Source organism: Epinephelus lanceolatus, chromosome 10 (genome assembly GCF_041903045.1).
Source record: "Epinephelus lanceolatus isolate andai-2023 chromosome 10, ASM4190304v1, whole genome shotgun sequence".
In the NCBI taxonomy this organism is placed as follows: Eukaryota; Metazoa; Chordata; class Actinopteri; order Perciformes; family Serranidae; genus Epinephelus; species Epinephelus lanceolatus.
The window spans coordinates 1,859,149-1,885,009 of record NC_135743.1 but is presented as its reverse complement, the minus strand read 5'-3'; the positions used below and the strand labels follow the sequence as shown (position 1 = coordinate 1,885,009).

The window sequence follows — 25,861 nt, the reverse complement described above, 5'->3', positions numbered from 1 at the left end:
GAAGTGCAATTCAAGGTGCTATCAGCGGCCGCAGTTCATTCTTTGTGAATTCGGCCCTGAGTTTTGGTGGCGCCGTCTCAGCAGGAAATGCCCACATTTGGTGGCTAAAAAGCCGCTTGAAACACAGTGATGACTCGCTAAGAGACAACTGATTTGTTGTTGGTGTTGCACAGTGCTCTGCAGCTCGGCAGGTGCCTCTCCTGGGTGTCGCACCATCAACCATCCCCTCCACCTCCTGATGACAAAGTCAGCTCTTACACTACGTCACTTTGGAAACATTAAATGGAACATATCTGTTGTTTGCAGAAATGCACAACGCCAACATTTTCATGTGGCAGCTGGGCTGAGTAGGTCGTTGGATGCAGTGCTACCTTTCAAATCACGCCTCCCTCCCCTTCCCTCACCTCCCTCTCCCCCTCTCCTCCCCCTCTCTGACTCACCGGGAGCAGCCAGGTTCTGGATCTGGACAGGGACTTGGACGTTGGCCTCAGAGGCCAGCGTGAGACGGCCTCCCTTGCCGATGCGGTCACACATCAGGGTGATGTGCTTCTTGAGGCGGGCGGTGTCGCTGGGCAGGCCCAGCATGGGGCCTCCTGCCTGGGCCAGAGACGTGGCCTGGTCCTTGGGGCTCCGCGACAGGCAGCTCCGCAGGAGGTGGGAGACGGCGGCGTCGCAGCTCTCCTCCCAGCCCTGAGGAGACAGGAGGAGGAGGAGTGAGGATACAGGAGATGGTTTATATGTAGAATGTAAAATGTAGAGGAACTTGGCAGTGACAGTCATGTCAATAAAATACAAAACAGCAGAGAGTTGTGTCACATCACAGAGTTTTTTTCTGGATTTCTTTCCTTATAAAAATCATTAATACAAAGTTGTATGTCATGAAAATACAAAAATTTTGAAAGAGAGGAGGAGACAAAGAGAAGAAACTAAAAGAGAAAAAGGGAGCTGGACAAGGGGCAGAGGAGAGGAGGGATCGATGAAAAAGGTCAGATGGGGCAAGAAGAGTATGAAGAAGGGAGGAGGGGAGGACAAGAGGAAGAAAAGACAAGAACAGCACAAGGAAAAGGGGAAGACATAGGCTGAAGGAAGTGAAGAGCAAAGAGGACAAAGAGAAGGAGGCTATGATGGCGATGAAGAGGAGGCAGAAGAGATTTACTGAACAATTATTGACCTTCAATCTTGATGCTTTAACGATGTTCTTGACATTTAGGAAAGAGCAACGAAATAATAAAACACGCCCAATTCAATCACACACACACACACACACACACACACACACAGCTGTAATAAATGGCAGTTGAGGAGCAGAGAAACTTGTCTTCTGTCACTCTCTCTTCCCTTCTGTCGTTTGTACTTCAAACCACCGCTGGGTCAGAGAGTAACAGAATATATTTAACAGCGTTACGTATTTAAATACAAAATATTACAGTTTAAATTGGTGGTATTCTGAATTCAGTCACTGTCTTTAAAAATAGATTACTTGAAGGGATTACTTCATCAATTTTTGTTTTGTTTTAACACCGTGTCCTGAATGAATATAATGTGAGCAAGCGTCAGTTTGACTGAACTGTTTTCTGCTGGAACGTTCCAGCTTGCCGTCCTGTTTTTATTTACTCCTGTCGCTCTCTTTGAAAGCTCATGGCTGATCTTCTTTAACTGCAAAATCCTACATAAGGTGTCAGCTGGCTGGAGGGAGCAGCAGTTTGTGACTGGCGGGGTCAATAATTGATCTATCGATCCGTTCAGAGCAGATCAAGTTATTGGAGGAGAGGAGCAGCTGCTGCGAGTGAATGCAAACTGTTAGACCCAGCAGAATAAATGGTTAAGCTTGACTTTCAATGCGGCTGATGTCCTGAGGCTCCGTCCATGCAATGTGATGCTTTAAATAACTGAACGGCATATAAATTCCAACAGCGCTCCTGATGTACTGTCCAGCTCCAAAAATATAAAAAATCTATTTGCAGCCGCAGATCTTTTGTGGCGGGCTGCAACACATAAATTGGTATGTGGGAAACCCTGAAAGTGCATATTTAAAAGATTCAGTGTGGACAGAGATCGATGCAAGTTTGTAAGGAGAGAGTGAAATGCATATGAGGCGTTTCTCATTAACCAATTTTTAGAAAGTGTGTGCAGTGCAGCTGACATATGACAATGGTAGCCAGGACACTGATGTGTATTTTCAGCATGAAAATATCAGATCCAGACAGCTTAGCAAGATGATTTTAAAATATTCCAACAACTCGGTCTCAATCCAAAGTCGTCAAAATCGGGCGCTTGGTCAGTGACTTCCGGCATCAGACACTGATGAAAAAGAAGCCATCATTTCAGTTGGCGGCGTCAGGGGGGAATGAGACGGGACAAAAACAAATGTAAAGGCAGCAAAAGTCCAAATAGGGTGGACGGGTCAAACAACCACCAACTTTCCACCAGGGGGCTGGTGTTCACTTCCCTTGATTGTAACGCCAAACTCTGTTCTTTCTTCCTAAAGGTAATCACGTGTGTTTGTTGTTGAAGGAAGAAAAAAACCCTGCATTTTGAAAAAGCGGTAATTTGCGCTGTTGTACCAACATAATGCTTTTATTCTGAAAGAGACTGTATGCAAACTGTACATTTCCTGTGAAAACAGAAGTGTAGTTTGAAAACAGACAATGCATGTAACAGGCTGAAGTTGACACGGCGTCCCAGAACGTCAACAACCAACACACCCAGGGTACCTTGGACGTCATATGTGGACGTGGAAAGTCCATGACCAAACGTGGACATGTGACGAGGTCGCAGTGAGGACGGGTTGGTTCCAAAAGTAATCCAAAGTTTTTAGAATACTTTATTTAAGTAATCTATTGAAATACATTACAAATTACATTCTGCAGCATGTACTCAGTAACCTGTGGTGGAATTCCAACACTGTGCAAAGCCCTGAACCCATAACCAGCCTCAGTGAATGACTTTGGATGGGTGAGTCCGAGTGTGTGTGTGTGTGTGTGTGTGTGTGTGTGTGTGTGTGTGAGTGTGTGTTGACAGGCAGCCTCCCACTCTCCCCTCTTCGCCTCCCCCTCCCCCCTCCTCCCCCTGCCTGCCGCCATGCTGATAGGCCCCTAATGAGCCATAATGACAGGTAATCAACCCTGTAATGATGATGACAGAGAGACACAGACGGAGACAGAGAAAGAGACACAGAGAGAAAGACAGAGACCCAGAGAGACACAGAGACAGACGGAGAAAGAGAAAGAGAAAGAAGGAGGGCTGTAGAAGGTCGAGGAGATGAGATGATGATAAAGAGTAGGGCAGACAGAAAAAAAAAACGAGTGGAGAGACGACGGAGGAGCGGATATAAGAAAAGAGATGGCAGTGGTGGTGGTGGGGGTACTGGAAGGAGAGAAAATGAGAAGGAGGAGGAGGAGGAGGAGGATGAGGAGGAGGAGAGATGGGAGGAGGATGACCTATTCTTCCCACAATACCTCACCAGGTTATCAAATAGTTGGAACAACATAACTGCAGGTTTCTGTGGAAACTTGGCGCGCTCATGCACGTGGACACGCTGACACATACGTTCCACATGCTGCGGAGGAAAATTAAATGTCTTCAGACCTGAACTGCAGACATTCATCCTCCCGAACGAGAAGAAAGGAAGCAACGAAAGGTGGAGCAGAGCGGGTTTGGGCCGAGGCCAGAGCGATAAATTAAGACAAAGTTCCCACTAACTGCACATTTAATTTAATACTGAGCAAAGTTTGTTTTAGGAGTAAAAGGCTTGTTTTGTCAAGTTTTACCATGTGTTCAAAGAGCGAAGTTTCAAGTTCATTTCATTCATCAGGTGCTGAGAGTAAGTAATGAAGACAATGGCATATCATTACTGAGACACACAGCACACTTGGTATGACACACTGAACTTAAAGCTCTACTGTTCTGGTGATCTCTAATGGGAAGTTCTGGATCAGTTCTCAGTTAAACTCTTAACACATAATTGTACTTCATGCTGTTACTGTCTGTAACTGATCGACCTGAGTACCTTCACTGTTTCACTGTTGTCAGAAAGACATACACACCTAAAATGTTTCTTTCTCTTGTTAAGTCTGGTGAGTTTCTGGTCCTTTAACGGTCTACAAACCGCATCAGGAATATTGGGCTGGACATGAGGGAAATCCCAGGTGTGATTGCAACATTACTGGATGGCCGTGGATAAAATGTTCCCGGGCCCAGCACACAACCTTGGAGGACTCCCAAAGAGACGGGTAAAGGTTCAGACAGCAATCCCTCAGTCCTGACATCCTCATCCTGACTGGGAAAGTCATTTGAGAAGCCAGAGTTATGATTCTGTGAGAACAATGTTGTACAGTCAGTCTCCAGGGAGACAAAATCCTTCACACAATCACTTCCCTTTGACCAAATCAGCGGATTCCTTTTTCTGAAAAACGATCTGAAAAGCTGGATTTGGCACCGCTCAGCATTCAACGGTTACACTTTCTTTCACTGTCCAACTTCTGGGTATAATCAACTTTAAACACCACCAATTACTGTAAATGCTTACTTACAGACAATCACAAGTCTTAATACGCTCTAAAGAAACCAGTGATGTGAACGAACGGCAGCAGCATGGGAGGAGATGTAAAGTGCACTGTGGTGAGTTTAATTCAAAATATGAACAGGTTTAATAACCCCATTGTTCCACATCACTAATACTTTAAACATCTAGTTCAGCTTGTGCAATAATTATTAATTTTCTCAGAGGTCTGTGTTGTTAAATTTGACCAAAATGAAGCCAGCAGTGACTTTATGAAATTAAGTGTCACTGGTCTGAAACAGCTGATTCAGGATGTCCTTGGGGTGACAATTCTTTCATTACATTATTAATATGCAGTGTAGTGTTTTATTCTCCGTATGGTTTAGTGCCAAAATGACCCAGAAGAGAGGGGATGAAGGCACATTGAGACAAAGATGGATGGGAAGGAGGACAGAGGGAATAAGGGTGGAATGCATCTGTTGAATCAACCCTCCTCCCATACAGAGACATTAATACTGGATATCCCTACAAAACCCCTGATTATGTTTGATGCCAATGTTTTTGTTTTTTTTTGTTAAATCTTGCTTTCTGCAAATTCCAAACAAGACCTCATCCCTGCTCGTCATATTTTGCCATTTTGGCAGAAGCCCCGTCGTTATTATAATGACATTGTTGGCAGACGTTTGCTTTTGGAGATGCACGAAGGGTCAGCGGTCAGGTTTGGGCAGCAAAACTACTTGGTTATGGTTAGGAAAGGATTGTGGATATTATTAGAAAATACCCGGCTTTGGCAGCACAAACATGGCTGGAAAGGCAGTGGTGGGTCGCCAAAGAACAACTGTCTTTGAGTGACACAAACGCTGCACCGACATTGTCGTTTGTTTGCTTCAAACACGAGTCTCCAGGGTCAGAGTCATGTGCCTGTTGCCCAAGCAGTGTATTTTGACGCCCTGGAGGTGAGACCAGGCTGTTTCACAATATTTGTGCATGGTAACTATGGTATAGTGAAGGCTATGAAAAGACTGTGGTCATGCCGTATAACCACAGCAGAGCAACTGCAGCTGCTACACTGACCACGGAAGTTGCATTTGCCTGCGCAGACACCGCACTGCTCAACATTAATTGTACATGGCTGGTCTATTTTTCTTTCTCTGAGCTCGGCTCTACGTTTCACATTAAAATAAATCAATCGATGCATCTTGTTGTTAAAATAATCCAGTTAATTAATTCTGTACTAGTTAAAATAGTCTCTGCTTCCAAACCCTGCACAACCAACTGCACTATCACTTGGTAAAACTCTGTACACACACAGTGAAGCTGGCAGCAACCACACACTGCAGAGTCTGTATAGAAGGTAAATACCTGGCTTCGCTCCGCCTACGTGATGTGTCCCGTCGGTGCCCTGTGTATTTTGGCCGTGAGGCTCGGCTTCTAAAACACTCAGCAGGCATTCAGACTGATATCAACCCTGTGTTGTTGCATCATAAGACACAACAGACGCCAGAAACACAACAGAATGTTTTGTAAGACTCAGACAGCATTTTACAACTCTGGAACGTTACCGTGATGGTGACTATTTTATTTTCTGTCACAACAATTGCAGGTCAACCACAGAAATACAGTGTAATCACCATGATATGTGAGCTTGCATGCATCTGATTGTCCAATGCAGAGTCTCGCCGGATGTGGTACTGACCCTGCTGTTTTTGGTCGAAGCCCTCTGTGTGGGCACCCCGCTGCCCTGCCAGACTGACTCCATCTAAATGAATGATGAGGGCTTCATGTTTTTCATGCAGAGCCACAGTCAGTCTGAACGCAGCCTTACAGGGACACAACTGTCCAATGAGGACATTATTTGGAACACTGGGCTGAGTCTGGAGGAAGTTCTTGTAAAGTTGGGTCATATGGAGCCAAACTGAGTTAAAAATCCATCTGATGTGTTTCATATAAAAACAACACCTGGTGAAACACAATACTGACCCTGTGTGGCTCCGAAAAAAATCCTTCAGTTCTGCCGACTACAGACGTTTCACTCTCTCTTCAATGGTTCTTTACATCACCGTAAAGCTCAGAGAACCGTCTGACTGTAAAGAACACTTTCTAAAAATGCTCTTTACAGCACTGTAGTGAGTTCTGCAGTGGCACAGGCCCAAAGAAACATTTTCAGGTACTGTACAGACATTTTTGGTTTCGGTACAGGAAGTCGGTGCGAGGCGGGCTGTACGGCTGCATGATGGATTCTGGTAAAGTAAACAGAGGGCGGGAGAACGGGGGGGTCACGCAAGAATAGCAGGCAGACAGACAGCATCAGCAACTCTGTTCAAGAGCTGAGTGACAGATGGAAAAAGAGACAAAGAGGGACAGACAGAGGGACAAGGAACAAGGGAGGGAGGTTCACAAAAAGAGGAGGAAGAGGAGGAGGGAAAGGAGGAGAACAAGGGGGAGAAGAAGAGATACAGGGAGGTGAAAGTATACCGCAAAAGGGAGAGATTTAAATATGGTTAATGAGGGTGAGACAGAGAGGAGGATGGACAGCTCAGAGAGAAGGGAGACGACGAGACAAATGTAAAACAAGATAAGGCAAGAGAGGAGGAGAAGACAGGAAAGAAGTGCAGGAGCAGAGGTGAGGAAGAGAGGGGAGGAGTAAGAGGAGGGTGGAGCAGAAACAGATAAGAAGGCTGATGAAGAGGAGCGGTTAGAGAGAAAATTAAATAGAGAAGTGAAGAGCAGTAAGAGAAGCAGAGAAAGAGGAGGGTGGTGGGGTGGAGGAGGAGAAAGCAGGAGGAGGCAAGAAAGAGGAAGAGAGGTGCAAGGGGTGAGAGGTGAGAGGAAGAAGAGGAGGACCAGGAGGGAGGAGGTAGGGAGAAGGAATGCAAGACGAAGAGCAGGAGGAGGAAGAGGTGTTCTGGTTGGCTGCACCTAAATGAGACGTTTAGTTCGATGCCACACAGATGCATTTCCTCTACCACTCCTCCTCCTCCTCCTCCTCCTCTTCCCTCAGTCCACCTCTTTTAGCACAGACAGGAAGAATGTCTTCTCCTCTCTCTGCGCTCTGACCTCCTCCTTCTACACATTTCTGTGTTTCTCCTCCAGATAAGGAGTCGGGGGTGTATCCAGCTGCTGTCAGAGGAACTCCTCTCGTCTAAATCATGTTTCTGGATGAAAGAAAACCTGACCTTGTTTTCTGATGGACCGCTGCACATTTCTGAAATTTCTAAAGTTCTTTGTTGCTCAGCTGGATAATCACATAATCTGGGCTAATGTGACAGATGACATGTCGGTCTGAGTTCATGTGGTGTCCTGTTACGTGTCTCAGTGTTTCTGCGTTTCATGCAGAAGAGTTAAGAGTGTGTGAAAAATGGGACGTAGAGACAGGGGAGTGAAAACATGGAATTATGACTGCATGTACATTTGTTCTTCCTGATTTTAACCTGTGAGCCTGATTAAACGTGAACATGGGACACATGTCAGAGAACAATCTGAGGCCAACATTAGCATGATTTATGGTCAAAACTCTCAAAGCTCCACGTTATAATAAACCAGAGACCCTTTAATGAACAAAGTAAAAGAATAAAAAGTGCTGACAGGCTGATAAACGTGTGTCAGCCTCTCTCAGTGTGTAGTCATGGCTGTGTGTCGGACAGTGTTTCTGAAAATAGCTCATCAGAGCACCTGTTTGTTTTAATGTTGTGGACGTGACCCTGATTACTGATAATTCACCTAATGCCATTAATCCCATTTAAAATAACACAGACACACACACTGATGTACACTGTCCCCCGAGGCTCATCAACTGACCCTCTGAACCTATTCCTGTCTATGATCTGTGTGTGTGTGTGTGTGTGTGTGTGTGTGTGTACTGTAAAAAATATATTTTATGTGCTGTTGTTTATGAAGACGCAGATGTTTGTGTGTAAGTGTGTGTGCGGGGCTGGAAATAGACTTAGTGGTAATGAGAGATTCAGGGGATTGATCAGAGCTATGGAAAAACTCACTCCGACACACACACACACACACACACACACACTCAGAGTCTCTATGGGGTGAGAAATCTTTCGTGGTCTGATTGCAGCAAATGGAGGAACTCTGTCAACACGTCAGTGCTGAGTCCCTGCAGCAAATACACACACACAACACAAACACACACACAAAGCTACAAATACACACACACACACACACACACAAAGCTCACAGTGTGACTCAGAGGCTGATTAAAGAGCAACATGTCATCTGTTCACACTGAGGCCTATTGTGACCTTCACCCTCTTGTGTGTGTGTATTACTGTCTGTTCAAACACAGACAGGCGCGCGCACGCACACGCACACGCGCACACACACACACACACACACACACACACACACACAGCTTTAATGCCTAACTCATAAACAGGTACCACAGAACACACTCTGTGCTGACAGGTGAGTGCTGAGTGGCAGAAAGTGAGTGTGTGTGTGTGTGTGTGTGTGTGTGTGTGTGTGTGTGTGTGTGTGTATTCCTCAGGGACCAGAAGTACTTAATGTATTTTAAAAGTTTTCAGAGTGTGTGTGTTTAAGCGGTGGCTGTGTTTACTGAGCCGGCTGCAGATGGATGGACAGACACTGACGTCTTAATGGCCCCATGTGTGTGTGTGTGTGTGTGTGTGTGTGTGTGTGTGCACCAGCTGTGGTGTGTCCTGCAGCAGCGGCAACAGTGTGGCCTCCAGGATGGCCGTCTGGTCGGGGGTCAGGCCCTGCCACAGCGACAGCAGCAGCACCAGCAGGTGTGTGGCACTCCGCAGACGGACAAACGCCTCCTCCAGCAGTGCCCGGTTCTCCTCCGCAGCCTCCGCCAGTGCTATCACCTGGAAGAGGGAGGAGTCAGTGAGTGTCTGTTCTAATAACCACACAAGTCACCACCACAGTCAGGTGATAACAACGTGACCTGGAGGGTATAAGTTGAAAAAACACAGAACTCTCAGACGCAGTGTAAAACACATATAAAAATCAAATGCTGTGATCTGTGAACCTTTTAGGGACCTACATTTAACATAAATAAAGTACAAAGATATTCAATGTTAAAACTGATAAAATGTAAAGTTTTTGTAAATACACACTCATCCTGAATTAGATGCTGCAACATGTTCCATATAAAGTTGAGACAGGCGACAGAAGACTGGGAAAGTTGTGAGACGCACAAAAAACACCTGGAACATTCCACAGGTCAACAGGTAACAAAGTGAAGTATCATTATTAGGTATGAAAGGAGCCTCGTAAGGCTTTGTCATTCACAATCACTTTGTAAAAACCTGTGTCAGCAAACAGAACAACAGTTTAAGAACAACGCTTCTCAATGCAACTGCAAAGAGTTTATGGATATCACATCTACATCCCAAAATATCATTAAAAGATTCAGAGAATCTCCAGAAATTTCTGCCTGTAAGGGACAAGGCTGAAAACCAACACTGGATGCCTGTGACCTTTGACCCCTCAGGAAAGTAAAGTGCAAAGTGAAAGCTATACAGGGAATGAGTCCTCAGACCCAGAAATCGAGTTTGCACTTTATCACTCCCTGTTCCCTCGTCTCAAACTCAGTGGGTCTTTTGAATGGATTTTTGGTTAGATGCCTGAAATAAGGTCTGTGGTTAACACGAGCATTATGTGACACTGTAAATGTAACGATATCACCCATAATCTTGTTAGTGCCGCGTTATGTTACTTCGGTCCTGCTAAAATGTATATTCATGTCACCTCAACATTGTCTGTGCACACTTTGTCCATTGTTATACCATGCTGCCTGACTCTGGTCTGAATCTGTGACTTTTCTTCTTAGAAAATCACCAGTTTAATTTAGTAATAAGTATATTTTTGAAAAGAAGTAATATTTCGACAAAAAGGATTTACAAATCACTTCATTCTGTTTTTATTAACAATTTACAAAGTGTCCAAACTTTTTTTGACTCAGGGTCATACTTTAAAGAGAAATTGATAGCGAAAATGTAAAATCAAACTTGATTCAAACTAAAATATTGATCTAACCTGGGGAATCTGTAACTACATAATGTCACAACACAGTTGGAGGGCCCTGTTGTTCCTGAAAAAAATTGATGCCATCTTTTGACTCTGAGTATCAAAACTGAAAGCTCATTACGATCAACTTTTGATTTAGGATCAAAATTGTGACGCCCCGAGTGGATACCCTGGAGCACTGACATGAATCCTGTTCAAAACCACTCAGACTAAAGACAGTCTCCACTCGACAATATCACATGAACATTCTCAACAATTTTGCTCAGTGTTCACAGAACTGTAGATACTCTGACGTTCCCATCATTCTGAGAACTTCTCCTAAAAGTTGATCCTGACCTTGGTAACAAAAGTGAACAAACAATCTCCACTCCAGGAGCAGAATAAGTGCTGAAACTTGTTCATGAGAGGAGAATTACATCATATCAGGGAAGTAAAGATGCCAACTCATGGTGTTTTTAACACCTGGGGAAGTCCCTGTTCTGCAGAGGAAAGACGACAGCTGTTCTCTGCTCCTGTACATCTTTTTCTGAGAGTTTCAATAAGATGAAACAGGTGTTCTCAGCAGGAAGAATCAAGGATTAGAAGAACCTGAAGATGCAGCTCAATGTGTGACGTCGACCATCTTCATCCCTTAAAAATAAAGTGTGAGAATTCTGAGGAACTTTCCCTTGAGGACATTTCACTGATTAAAGACTCAAAGGAACGCTGCACATGTTCCCTCATTTCATAAGAACAAAGCGTTATTCACTAAACGTATTACAAACAAAATAGGTTCCTGTGATACAAATCATGAATCATCTTCTGGTTCTCAGAGTCTGAGTCTTTACAACACACCCATTTATCCCAGAGGACTCAGTGTCGACTGCACAACCTGTGTAAACACTTTGATGAGCATCAAGTCTGCAGCTCCTCCATTACTGTCACAGTGCGCTCTGTCAGGTGTCTGATTTACTCTCAGTTACATTCGTCTGAATTCCCCCTGAAAAACTTCATCAAAAGATGATGTTCTTAAAACACGTCCAGTCACCAGAGACAGAACTTCAACACTAAAACCTCACGACTCCTTACACAGTTTGTGTCTTTCTTCAGTTGCTTTGCATCTCTCTGAAGTCTTTCTGTGTCTCTTCCTGGTCAGTACGTGTTCATGTGAGTGACATTTTGCAGGTGAAGCCCAGGGCGGCCCCTGTTACTTTGGGCCCCTGGTTGGCCCCTTCAGTAATCCATATATGGTTCAAGGATGTTTCTAGGATTCAAAGACATTCAGGGATTAACATGGATCTTTGTTGGGGGGTCTGGAGGATCGTCCTCTGGCACTTTTTTATTCTAAACAAGCTCTATCTGATGATTTTCAATGCACCCTGACACCTTATTTACATTCAAAGTACAACAAAGAATCCCAGTGTGAATAATTTTATCTTTATTGTGAATTGCAAAATGGTCGTACAGCCACATGGCATCCGGTCCCACGCCAGATTTGGCACCAGCATAAGAAAATACTTACAGTTTTGTTAGTTTAGAACCATAAAACTGTAAAAGAAATAAATAAAAGTTTTTTTATTGTTGGTTTTTTTGGTGCTATGATAATTTAATGAATCTGAAAACTTCTCTCAGACCACACATTGAGAGTCACTGATCTAAACACCTTAATGTGGAGGTAAATCCAAAGACAACACACCTGAGACGTCCGTAACAACATGTCAATACATGAAAACTGTGCAGAGCTACAGTCAGCTGCTCAGCGTTAAACTCAGATGGATCTTCACAACATACAGTGTGGATTATTATTAACAGCCTGTTTGTGTTTTTTGGTTTGTGTGAGTACAGTTTTAAATATGTATAAATTATATTTACATATTCAGGCAAAACTACAAAATAAGACACGAGTTGTGATAAATGGGAATCATTGTTTACAGCTGCATTTGTCTCGATTCATCACAGTTACAACTGATTCCACCTGATACTCAGAGTGACGTCATGTGTCAAACGTATGGGAACATCCGTACAAAGCTGCAGCACAATTCATCTCTCAGCTGCTGAGCCGTGTGCTCAGTGTGCTCTGAAAAATCCTAGCTCTGATAATAAATCAGTAAATATACTTCTAGAGGGGAAACTAAATGTCTGCAACAAACTCAGTACACAGCTCAGTGTCAGGGAGGTGCGTGAATTACGCTGCATGAGAGGAATGAGAAGTTTCTGTAGACATTTTTCATAACAACCTTTCAAGACAACAGGCTCTGAATATTTTTAATGAAGACTTTCTTCAAATTATCTTTTACACATTTTAACAATAAAATGTCCTTCTACCCATAATCCCTTTAGTTTTAGGGTTGTTTCCAGTAGTTTTAGGATTAAACAGGTCGGCTCAAACTGCACAGTGTCTCTCCTCAGGAGCTGCTGAGTCTTATTCTCAGGCTGTTCAGTTAAATTAGAGATTTGCTTCTTTTAAACAGAGAAAACAAACTGAACCAAAAGGACCAAACACCGGAGAGTTCAAATAAACGGCTCACTCCACACCGTGAGCTCTGAGGACTTCCCTTACATTGGTCGGCTTCCACTTACAAACTGCAGCATTTTCACGCTCTCACCGTGTGTTTTTCCAAAAATTGCAGAGTTGAGAAAGACGGAGGAGAGCAAACAGAAACTGAATACACGCTTTGAAATGAAAAGGAGGGAAAAAGCAGCACAAGTGGAGCTTAAGTTCTTCTGGGTTTTACTGAAGTTCACAGCTCACAGGGGTTTAACACAGAGCCAGTGAGGTGGGACCAGGTGAACTCTGACCTCCAGCCAGGGGTCAGTCCCTCCATCCCTCCATCATTACAACAACAGAGGAGTGGAGATGAGAGGAGCGGTGCGAACGAGTGATGACAGAGGGAGACGGATGGTGACGAGGAGAACAAGAAAGGACACGCCGGACGAAGAGGAGGAGGGAAACGGGAGATGAAGGAGGAGGAGGAAGAGAGATGAGCGGACGGAGAGAAAAAGAAGAGGTGAAAGCAGATCTGGGACTAATGGATGAGTGTGTGTTCAGATAAATGAGTGATGAGCAGGCCTGAGCGCCAACGTACGCCAGCAGTTTGTTTGACAAATGGATTCAGTGCTCGCCATCTGATACTGCGAAAACAGAGATGGAGGACTCTTAAGTGATGTGTGTGTGTGTGTGTGTGTGTGTGTGTCGGGGTTAAGCAGCAATTGCCAAAGTAAGCCTTTTTGATTTGTATAACACTAAACTACAAACATACAGGTATATGAGAACGAGTGCCTCCTCTTAGAGCCTCACACAAACAGTCGCAGCTGACACCCCAGTTCACTTCCTTTTGTTTCCGTGGTAACCTCAGTAAGTCCCCTGCTCTCAGACACGGCTGAGGTCATCTGTGGGTACCCTGTCACACATTAATCACTGAACCCATAATCCTTACAAATAAAGACTCTGCTTCTGTAACTGTGGGACACTCGTAGAGTTAAAGGGACAGTTCACCCCAGAATCAAAACTACATATCTTTCCTCTGACCTGCTGAGCTGTTTATCAGTCTGGATAGTTTTGGTGTGAGCTTCCTTCTCTCCAGTATTGTGGACCTTCTGCACAGTGATACAGTGGCAGGTGTAGTTTGGAGAAAGAAAATAGTTCCTACATGAAACTGTTGACAATAAACTCTGTGGATTATCTTGAGGAACCGGGTCATGATTTCTGGAAAGACACATTCTGCTGAGTTTTTCAAATGTACTTTTTTGGTGCTTTGAGCACCACAGGCCGAGTGCCTTCTTGTTCCATTATATTGGAGAGAGGGCAGACATCTCTGTGGCTGATATCTCCAACACTCACACCAAACCTATCTGGACTGATGAAGAGCACCACAGGTACGAGGAAAAATGTGCAGTTTTGATTTTGCGGTGAACTTTGTCTTTAACACTTTCCCTTGCCCCTGAATCTAACCTTGACCACCACAGCACATATCTAACTCCACCATACCCCTAATTTAAGGTTAATTCTCCTCGCCACAGTTTACAAGTCATATGGTGGTTGTGCTAACTTTCAGCCTGCCTCTGTTTCTTTGAATCAGTCTGTGTTTCCTCTCTAAATCTGGACGCTTTTTCACACACGTAAAAGCAACGCAGGAGGAATTCTTGTTATTTCTTTTAGGAGCAGTTTGTAGAGTTTTGAGTCGCGGGGTGGATAATTGATCTGTTGATCTGGTCAGAGCTGATCAGATCAGATCAATGGATGAGAGGAGCAGCTGTTCATGAGTGAAACTAAACTTCAGACCCACTGCAACGAATGGTTAAGATTCACTGTCACTGCATGTTCTGTTTGGCTGCTCCATCTGTGCCCTCCATCTGTGGAGCAAATAATAACCCAGCAGTATATATATTCCCATGGCACAACTAATCAACAATCCAAGTCCAAAAATATACATCTAAATGTGGCGGCAAATGTTTTAATCGTGGCGGGACGCCACAAATGAATGAACATGTGGGAAACCCTGGACTGGTCCTCACAAAGGCAGAAATATGAAGCGGCTACAGAAAATCCAGAACTACATGAATTCTTGATATCATCATACACAATTTCTACTATGCAATACACACACACACACACCCATATGAGCTTCATTGCCCTCAAGACACACACACACACACGACCCCAACCACCCTCCCCTCAGGGTCTCTGAAAGTGTGTGTGTGTATTGATAAAAGGCTCCAGGTCCAGTGAAGGGCTCCATTGTTGGCAGCAGCTCAGCTCCACACACACTCTGATTGATGCCAGCTGAGAGAACACAAAGACACATTTAGCCTGGACACACACACACACACACGGACTGGTGGTAGAAATACATGCACATTTGGTGAACCTGAGTTTGCTCATGGGTTGCTACCTCGTGTGCTAACATTGGTTCACCAGCAGCTGAACTGATGGTGACCTTAAACAACCTGCAGCAGAAGCTGAAGAGGTCGCGACCTCCTGACGTGTCCACAATAAAGTCAGGACTTTATTCAACACACATAAAGGGACATTTCACTGTGTTTTGCACACGTAAACCTGGTTAACATCCCACAGACACAGAGTCACGTCACAGAGCCTCAGCGAACACAACTTTGTCACACTGTTGTTTTAGACTTGTACGGTCCTTTAACAGTTTTATATTCCATCCATCCATCCATCCATCCATCCCAAACACAGAGACCAACAGACATTATTCCTGGAGTTACAAACCACACACAGACCAACAGTCATGTTTGTATACTCACACACAGATGCACTGAGATGTGCGCACACACACAAACACATGCACCAAACCCACAAGAACTGTACTGAGAAACACAAACAAAAATCACGGTCACCCTTATCTATGGAAATGCATGATTGAGCGCACACATGTGCTAACGATGTGGTTGTGGTTTAAATGAAGTAATTTTAGCTGACAGACTGCCTGAGGTTTGGTAACTACAACAGAACCAATCAGGACGTAGAACGGGCTGAAGAAAGTTTGTTGCTGTGTGTTCACATTTGTTTCTCACATGGCTCAAATCACTGCAAAAACATTTCATCAAAGAGCATCAGAGTTGCAATAAATGAAACCGTTAATAACAAGACTGTGGTGATAGCACCAGTGCCACCCAGGATCTCAGTGTGTTCCACTCCTGACGCGCTGATCGGAGCAGTTTCTGACTTCCAGGCTGAACTGAGTCAATATTTTCCAGACTGAGGACTCTGACACAGACTAATTCCTAAAAATAATAACTATTTACCACAAAGCTAAAACAGAAATGTGTTTTGAAGAAACATAATGCCACCTGGATTACATTTGTTGTTAATATAATAACGAAAACCTGTGTTAAGACATCTGCAAATGTTTACTGCCAATATTTTCCCTGCTGAATCTGCTCCTGGCTGCTAAAGCATGGTTAGCATTTTAAAGGTTATCTTTAGGAAGCTCAAAGCACCTGGTTAACCTGGGCTCGCTCCAAAGTCGATGTAATCGGGCACTTGGTCCGTGACTTTCAGCGTCAGACATCAACGACAAAAGCCATTCTTTCATGTCGGCATGATGTGCAGCCGGTCATCGTTATGTTTGACGGTAGCCAGGGGCGTCAGGGTGAAACGCAGTGGGACAACACAAGTTAAGGCGGCAGAAGTCCAAGTATGGCGGGTAGGAGGGCCGGTGGGTCACACAACCATCGACTTTCACCCAGGAGGCATGAGATTGTAAAGCCCAACCTGTTTTTTCCCCTAAACCCAACCACATACCTGTGTTGTAGAAGGGAAAAACAAGTTAATTCGCAGTGTTGTACTGACGTAGTGCTTTTATTTTGAAAGAGACTGTATTCAAACTGTACATTTCCTGTGAAAACAGAAGTGTATTTTGAAAACAGACAATGCATGTAACAGGCTGAAGTTGACACGGCGTCCCAGAACGTCAACAACCAACACACCCAGGGTACCTTGGACGTCATATGTGGACGTGGAAAGTCCATGACCAAACAGCTCACTGTTAGCATCAGACGGCTAACGTTAGCCAAAGCTTATTAACAGGTTTAAGAACAGAGTCAAGCTCTTTTGGTGCTGCTGCTGCTGCTGCTGCTGCTTGTGCTACGGACTGTGGGGTGAGCTGCTCAGGAGATGGTCCTTCAGTGCTGCATCTAAGAGATGTAACGTTAGCGGCAGCAACAGAGAGGTGCCTGATTTTACTGCTGACGGCCAATTTACAGAGCTATTCTTGTGTTAGATGTTTTTTTTTGAGAGCACTCGAATATGGAAGTTCCTTAAAATGCCCATCCCTATGTACTGATTCTCCTGTAGGTCTTATAATTCAGTTGTACACCATCATTTATATCTATATCCATATTGTCAAATATCCACACAAACTGTCTCACCGTATTGACTGACAAAAACCCACACTGTTTCATCCTGCTCTCTTCTTCTGTAACGGTACTTTTCTTTTATCTTTTTGTCCTGTGTGTTTGTCCGTACCATGTAATATCCTGTACTGTGTGTGTTTGTGTTCACACCTTGGGCTATGGAAACGGCATTTTGTTTCCAGATCTGTTTGTGGAAATGACAAAAAACAATCTTGAAGCTGAAGTTGATTTAGTGGTCTATACTTCACCACACACAAGATGCAGGGCTCATATCTGAAGTCAAAGTCCTGTGTTTTGTACTGATGAAGAAACGCAGCCTCCTCATTATCTCAGTGTGAGCTCTGTGTTGGCACAGCACGACGCAGAGGGCTCAGTTAAAAAAAGTCTTCCTCCAAGATTACTTGTAACATAAAAGTCATTGTTCTGCTGTTAACCTCCTGACTGTCTAGACAGAGGATAAAATGATTGCTGCTGGAATAACTTTCCACAGTTGTAAAATCCTTTGTGATCATATAACATACTGCTGCAGTTTGAAGGTCTGATAAGCTTCAAACGTTTGCATGTTTTACTCAAACCAGCCAGTGAGGAGAATTTAGGAGGATATATTGGCAGAAATATAAATTCAGTTTAATTTATTGTTGTCATTCTGTATATACAGCAGCATCCAGTCAATGAAATGTTGTTACTCATGAATCCAGGTGCAGTAAAGAACATGTAGCAAACAAGACATTTAACATAGTTTAAATGAATTTTAAATGTAATAATTTAATACAATCAGCCTTTTATCTTTTGTGTAAAGTCACCTGAAAATAAGATCCATTTCTATCCACATAGGGAGCAGGTCCCTGCTTACAGAGATTGCCATGCTGCACCGCCATGTTTCTACAGTAGCCCAGAGCGGACAAACCAAACACTGGCTCTAGATAGAGAGAGGTTTTTACTGGTTTTAACTCCCTTGACTGTTTGTTTCTGAGAGGAAGAGACCTCTGTGGATAATTCAGCTCCTGATCAATGAACACTGAAGGAATTCTAACCAGGAGAAGTTTCAGCTGGTTGTAATCTGCAGTCCTCACTGCTAGACACCATGAATTAGCCCTGCTGTAAATCTTACGCACCCTCACCAACATTATAAAAAGCATCACCATCCTGCGGCCTGACTCTCAATAATCAGTGCCTGTTTTTTAACCTCCATCCTCTGTGATTTTTCCACCATGTTTGGGAGTATTCAGTGAAACTGTCGCTTTCACAATTTCCACCTGCTGTTAACGCTGGAGTACTGCTGAACATGATTCATGGAGGTCAGCACATTTCATACCAAATGTCAGATTTATAAATCTTTGCCCACAAAACCTGTTTGAATAAAAGGCCTCTATGGCTCGTTCAGCTGTGCAGGAGAACACAGATGTTCTCACCACTAAAAAAAAAGGACTTTGCTCAAGGTCACACTTGTTGTGTCAGTAGCTCTTTTTACGCAGAGATGGCGCTATAGAGCCGCTACAAAGTCCCCTCTTTATGCCCTCTTTGCATTTTTACACAGAACAAAACGACAGCGGCATCATGTGGCTCCAGTGTGTGATTTTAGACAGCATGATGACATCATGAAATCAAAAGAGGCATGACATGTAACACAACAGTATCAGCCTCTAATGTGACACACAACATACAGTACAGGCCAAAAGTTTGGACACACCTTCTCATTCAATGCGTTTTCTTTATTTTCATGACTATTTACATTGTAGATTCTCACTGAAGGCATCAAAACTATGAATGAACACATGTGGAGTTATGTACTTAACAAAAAAAGGTGAAATAACTGAAAACATGTTTTATATTCTAGTTTCTTCAAAATAGCCACCCTTTGCTCTGATTACTGCTTTGCACACTCTTGGCATTCTCTCCATGAGCTTCAAGAGGTAGTCACCTGAAATGGTTTTCCAACAGTCTTGAAGGAGTTCCCAGAGGTGTTTAGCACTTGTTGGCCCCTTTGCCTTCACTCTGCGGTCCAGCTCACCCCAAACCATCTGGATTGGGTTCAGGTCCGGTGACTGTGGAGGCCAGGTCATCTGCCGCAGCACTCCATCACTCTCCTTCTTGGTCAAATAGCCCTTACACAGCCTGGAGGTGTGTTTGGGGTCATTGTCCTGTTGAAAAATAAATGATCGTCCAACTAAACGCAAACCGGATGGGATGGCATGTCGCTGCAGGATGCTGTGGTAGCCATGCTGGTTCAGTGTGCCTTCAATTTTGAATAAATCCCCAACAGTGTCACCAGCAAAACACCCCCACACCATCACACCTCCTCCTCCATGCTTCACAGTGGGAACCAGGCATGTGGAATCCATCCGTTCACCTTTTCTGCGTCTCACAAAGACACGGCGGTTGGAACCAAAGATCTCAAATTTGGACTCATCAGACCAAAGCACAGATTTCCACTGGTCTAATGTCCATTCCTTGTGTTTCTTGGCCCAAACAAATCTCTTCTGCTTGTTGCCTCTCCTTAGCAGTGGTTTCCTAGCAGCTATTTGACCATGAAGGCCTGATTGGCGCAGTCTCCTCTTAACAGTTGTTCTAGAGACGGGTCTGCTGCTAGAACTCTGTGTGGCATTCATCTGGTCTCTGATCTGAGCTGCTGTTAACTTGCCATTTCTGAGGCTGGTGACTCGGATGAACTTATCCTCAGAAGCAGAGGTGACTCTTGGTCTTCCTTTCCTGGGTCGGTCCTCATGTGTGCCAGTTTGGTTGTAGCGCTTGATGGTTTTTGCGACTCCACTTGGGGACACATTTAAAGTTTTTGCAATTTTCCAGACTGACTGACCTTCATTTCTTAAAGTAATGATGGCCACTGGTTTTTCTTTAGTTAGCTGATTGGTTCTTGCCATAATATGAATTTTAACAGTTGTCCAATAGGGCTGTCGGCTGTGTATTAACCTGACTTCTGCACAACACAACTGATGGTCCCAACCCCATTGATAAAGCAAGAAATTCCACTAATTAACCCTGATAAGGCACACCTGTGAAGTGGAAACCATTTCAGGTGACTACCTCTTGAAGCTCATGGAGAGAATGCCAAGAGTGTGCAAAGCAGTAATCAGAGCAAAGGGTGGCTATTTTGAAGAAACTAGAATATAAAACATGTTTTCAGTTATTTCACCTTTTTTTGTTAAGTACATAACTCCACATGTGTTCATTCATAGTTTTGATGCCTTCAGTGAGAATCTACAATGTAAATAGTCATGAAAATAAAGAAAACGCATTGAATAAGAAGGTGTGTCCAAACTTTTGGCCTGTACTGTACATGTTGGCAGTGCTTTGTAAACAATAATGACATCACATGTCAATAACAATCATTTAGTGTCCCTGTCATATGGCGGCTGATCTCGTCCTCTGCTTGGAGGGTAAGGAGCTCCTGGACCTCACTGTTTTCACTGTTTGTGGACACTTTCAGCTGCTGTTCTTTTCCTGTGAGTTAGCTGCTAATTGCTAGCAGCTACAGTACTTTTTAAATCTCCCACGCTGGGTTGCACGCCTAACACTTTGTCAAAACATCACACCCATCCTGCCCATAGTCCCGTCCTGTCGGCTGCCCCATTTATACAGACATAATTTTGGTGCTGTTACTATGCACCGTGGTGACTTTAAGGCGAGACCACTCTGTCCAAGATCTTCCAAGATTGTGCCTTATATACAGCACAGCGAGGTGAAATAACGACATGATATTCCTGCCTTGTACAGGCGGTGTAAAAGGGGCTGCCATAAATTTGGAACGCTGCAGTGTATCCGAACACTGTTTGGGCTGTGGTCGAGATGATTTTGATGTTCATGTTTCTAATTGTGTCACAGCTACGTTGAATTTTGATGGCAGCAAACAGCAAAGCACTTGTGCAGAACATGTTGGATCAGTGGTGAGAGCAGGTTAGATATCAGAGAGGACTCAGTGAGAGACATACTGTAAGTGTGCAGCCAAAACCATTAATGAGCTCCTGTCAAGTCAAAGTAAAGTAGTGAAGTAGTAAAAGTCAACACGGCTGCAAAATGATTCGGTGCCAGAGTTTTATCCTCGGATAAAATGACACATGCGGGAAACAAAGCTCAGTGTGTGTGTGTGTGTGTGTGTGTGTGTGTGTGCTCCACAGAGCCGACAGATTAGATGTTTCCTGCTCAGTTAGCCACAGCAAGCAGCATGGATGAACTCCAAGCCACACACACAAACACAGCCATATGAACACACACACACACACACACACACACACAGACACACACACACACACACACACACACACACACACAGAGGGGTGTACTATCTGTGTCAGTGGAAAATGACAGCAGTCTGTTTGGCAGAAAGCAACGTGGCAGGACACATCCCTCGTTCTCTGGAGGATGAGGGGACGAGTGGAAGAAGAAGAGAAAGACAATCAGAGAGATAAATATAAAGATGCAGTTTGCAGAATAATTTTTTAATTTTTTTTAACTTAAAAACACTCTGATTGCTTCATGACTGATGATGATTCCGTGGGGCCAAAGCAACCCAACAGGAATCACAGCCTTCAGTGTTTATGATGACATTAAAATGTTTAACAGGAATTTAATGTTGTCCTGACTGCAGAATAAAACACTATACACCTCTATAAAAACTCAGTCATGCAAAAAAAATGAAACATAAAGAAATATTGGGATATATGGTGAAACAGCCAGAATCTTAAAAAATACCTCGACACAAATTTCTGGTCAGACCGCCCAGCTTGACTCGGACGAACAGAGAGAAGGACACAGAGTGAGAGGAGTTCACAGGAACAGAGAGAAGGAGAGAAATAAGTAAAGAAAACAGAGGAAAGGTTCATGTTGGGGTCAAATGAATGTGTTATACATGGATGTGTGTGTGTGTGTGTGTGTGTGTGTGTGTGTGTGTTCAGGCCCCGTGTTTCCATGTCTTAATTAAAGAGCCAATTAGGATCTCAGTTTAACGACGGCTGGAATCACAGAGCCCATTTCCTGGTGTAGGATGACTAATAGACACACACACACACACACACACACACACACGTGCGTATACACACACACACACACACACACACACACACACACACACATGCGTATACACACACACACATACACACACACCCATGGATACAGTTACATGGACAGGCACAATACACACACACTCTGGAAGTCTTACACACTATTACTCAATAACACACCCGCAAACACTCATGATCATACACACACACACACACACACACACACACACACTTTCATTAACATCCTTTCCAAAAGCACACACACACACACGCACACATTTCCTCAATAATGGAGCCACTGTAACAGATTCAGTGTTTCTCTTAGAAAAGCGCACACACACACACACACATGCGTGCAAAGACACTCGAGTGTTGAGGTCCAAATATCTAAATATGCGTCTTGTTTAAGTTCCTTTCAGCTGTTGCACATCCTGCTGCCAAACACCTGCAGACACACACACACACACACACACACACACATACACTGCAGGGGCGTATGAAGGGTTTCAGGGAGTTCACCTAAACACTACAAATTGTCAGACACCAGCTTACACTATCTGACATCACCAACACACACACACACACACACACACACACACACACACACACACAGAGGCCAAACATTTCAAGTGTTTAGTTCTTCACCAAAAACACTTCTCTTTCTGCAGGTTTGTGTCTCAGAAACCCTGTGATGTCACTGCTGTTGGACCCACCACTACTGTTACCGGTACGGCGCTGTTACTACCTCTGATGGTGAGTTAAAGGCGAGACTACTCTGTTCTTCCATTCCCTGATCGCAGAGACAGTGACAGGGACAGAGACAGAGACGGAGACAGACGGAGACGGAGACAGAGACAGGGACAGAGACAGAGAGGTGGATGGTACTTTGGGATGTAAACAAGCAGCAGACGGTGGAGACAGAGCGATCTGACGAACGAATGATGGAGTGATGAGCATCTGTGCTCCCAGTGTGTGATGGACAGATAGGCAGACAGACAGACAGTAACCACTATTGTCCGTGGTCAAAACAAGCGCACACACACACAATACTGATAACACTGTCTGTCTACACTCTCACTGATAAGACGGGAGGAGAGGGGACGGGAGAGGAGGGAGAGACGGACTGAGAGAGGCAGGTAGAGAAATAAAAAGAGGAGAAGTTGGAGACAGTAAAAGAGCTAAAAAAAAGAGTGTTGAGGGAGAGGAGAAGTGGAGGATCAGACGATAGGATCTGGCAACTCAACCTGATCCAACCTCTGATGGTTTATCATCTGCTGCAGAGAGCTCTGGAACGCACCGACATGATAACCACGACCTCCTCTTCATAGCTACACTCCACTCCGTCCTGCTTCAGTCAAAGTAAAAAATAATTAATTACAAAACGGTTTTACTGAGCAGTTCAACACTTTGTTTTCCATCTCTGGTTCATTTTAGGTAAAGAAGAGACATTCGTTTGTCACACTGCCTGCTCCACCCTGTAACGACCACAAACTTGTTTTTAAACTCCATTTTCAATCATTTTAACCTTTGCACCTCTTGTCTGCACTTTTGCTATTTCTGATGGTGATTCATTTAAAATTGTAAATCATTTAGTCATTAACCCTTTATATCTTTTTTCCTCTTTACTCTTTTATTGTAAATCTGTATCCTTTAATATGTTTTATATTTTATTGCTCTGTAAAGCACTTCGATTTGCCCTGCTGTATGACATGTGTGATACAAATAAAGCTGCCTTGCCTAAATATAATTATCACCCCTCCAGAGGACGACTCTCCGAATGCTGACACTTAAAGGTTTGTCAAAGACACAGTTTTTATACTTTTTAGATCTTTCAGAAATCTAAAGAAATGTATGTTTTTAGATGTCACATCTGAAAATAAAGAAAAGAACAGTAACTTGTTTCTAAAGTTTCCTCTGTGCACAGGTGTCCAACAACAACAGCAGAAAATGCACCAGAATGTTTCTCTAGATTTAGGCTCCAAACATGAACAGCAGCCTCAGGCTGATCCCTGAACTTCCCCACACAGACATTGTGAGCATGTTCCCGGGTAGTCTGAGAGTGCTGAGGGCTCTGAATCCAAGATACATCCAGTCCACAAGGGGCCTAAAGTGGATTTTCTGCAGACTTCTAGAGAGTCTGCTTGGGGTGCAAACTAAAGCATACTTTACTGTTTTGATTGCCTACAATTCGCTGCAATAGGGACTTGATGTTGTAGGTTTTTTTTTCAATGGCCAACGAGAAAAAAAGGCTTGTTGAAACTCTACTTGAATCATGTGGGCCAGAAATAATATTCAACATCATGATACAGACATATGTAGAGATAGAGATTATAGAGGGGAATCAGAATGCATTGTGTTATTGCAGCCTGCCCTGTAGGTGGTGCAGTGTAATGTCAAATATAAAGGCCAGAAAAGTGGCCAAAAAACAATAAAAGAAGATCAGGCCTACTCGATTTATTTAGTCATAGCTCGGTCCTTATTCACAAACATGTCTGTCTGCAGTCTGTATGTTAAACAGAAATGTATTTTGTTCTCTCTCAAAACCTCCCTGTCCCTTATCTGCAGGGACAGATGAGCAGACAGAATATGACAGCAGCGATCACCAGGTAAAAGACTGTAATTGCTGCTCAAACGCTTCCATGGAGATGAGCCAGACAAAATTGACGCCTGTCCATCAGCAGCTTGCTGTCTGTCCCTTGCAGAATTTACATGATGACGGTGAACTCACAGTCGCAGCCTCGGTGTGTTGTTGTATATTGTTTATAATCCAGTGACGCTCCTCTCTCTAAAGATATTAATACTACAGAGGAACACATTACAGGAAACTACTGAGGTGAAGCTGCAGGTTTCCTTAATGCTACGTTTTGAAATCACAGGCCGAAGGAGAATGAGCCGTGTTGAGGGAGACGTGTGTACAGACCAAAAACACCTCATTAAATTCACTGATAATCTCTGCTGAGAGAAGATATCAGATTCCAGAGGTTGTTTGAGGAGGGATGATGGATGTTGGGATCCAGAGGTTGATGCGTATTCTACCGTTTCACACACACTTCAAGGAGATCCAGATGAGTGTGAGTGTGAGCTAAATGCCTTAAATATAAAAATACAAGAAGTGAGAAGGTGTGTGGGGTTTCTTTGGGAAGAAAAATAAAGTCAAAGCCTCCTTTTTTAACCGCCTCCCCAATCAGGGCTGTCAGAGATGCTTTAACAGGCCGTCGTTCAGCCCAACGGACGGCTGCTAAAACACGGCGGCGTGATTTATGAGGCTGTCCCGCTCTGTCAAAGAGCCGGCTTAACTCTAGTGTTTTCTCTGGGACGGCGAGGCTGCGAGAGGGAGGCCTTCTGCTTTTCTTTGACACGCGTGTTCACACGGTCACGAACAAAGAGCTTTATTCTCCACAGATAGGTCGTGTGTGTGAGACCCGCCCTCCAGACTCGCCTCCCTCCATCCATGATGAATATGTCTCTTTTTTAGATGTCAGAG

General features: G+C 43.9%; 1 protein-coding gene across 2 annotated transcripts in view; it reads right to left on the bottom strand.

The window, feature by feature from the left end:
* bbs9 (Bardet-Biedl syndrome 9) overlaps positions 1-25,861 on the bottom strand; it is a 245,101-nt gene that overhangs the window by 90,353 nt on the left and 128,887 nt on the right. For both annotated transcript variants that reach the window (XM_033641704.2, XM_033641705.2), the window contains 2 exons: positions 9,160-9,342; positions 441-690 (listed from right to left, as the gene is read on the bottom strand). In XM_033641704.2, the coding sequence (XP_033497595.2) occupies positions 441-690; positions 9,160-9,342 (433 nt within the window). The remainder of the gene's footprint in view (positions 1-440; positions 691-9,159; positions 9,343-25,861) is intronic.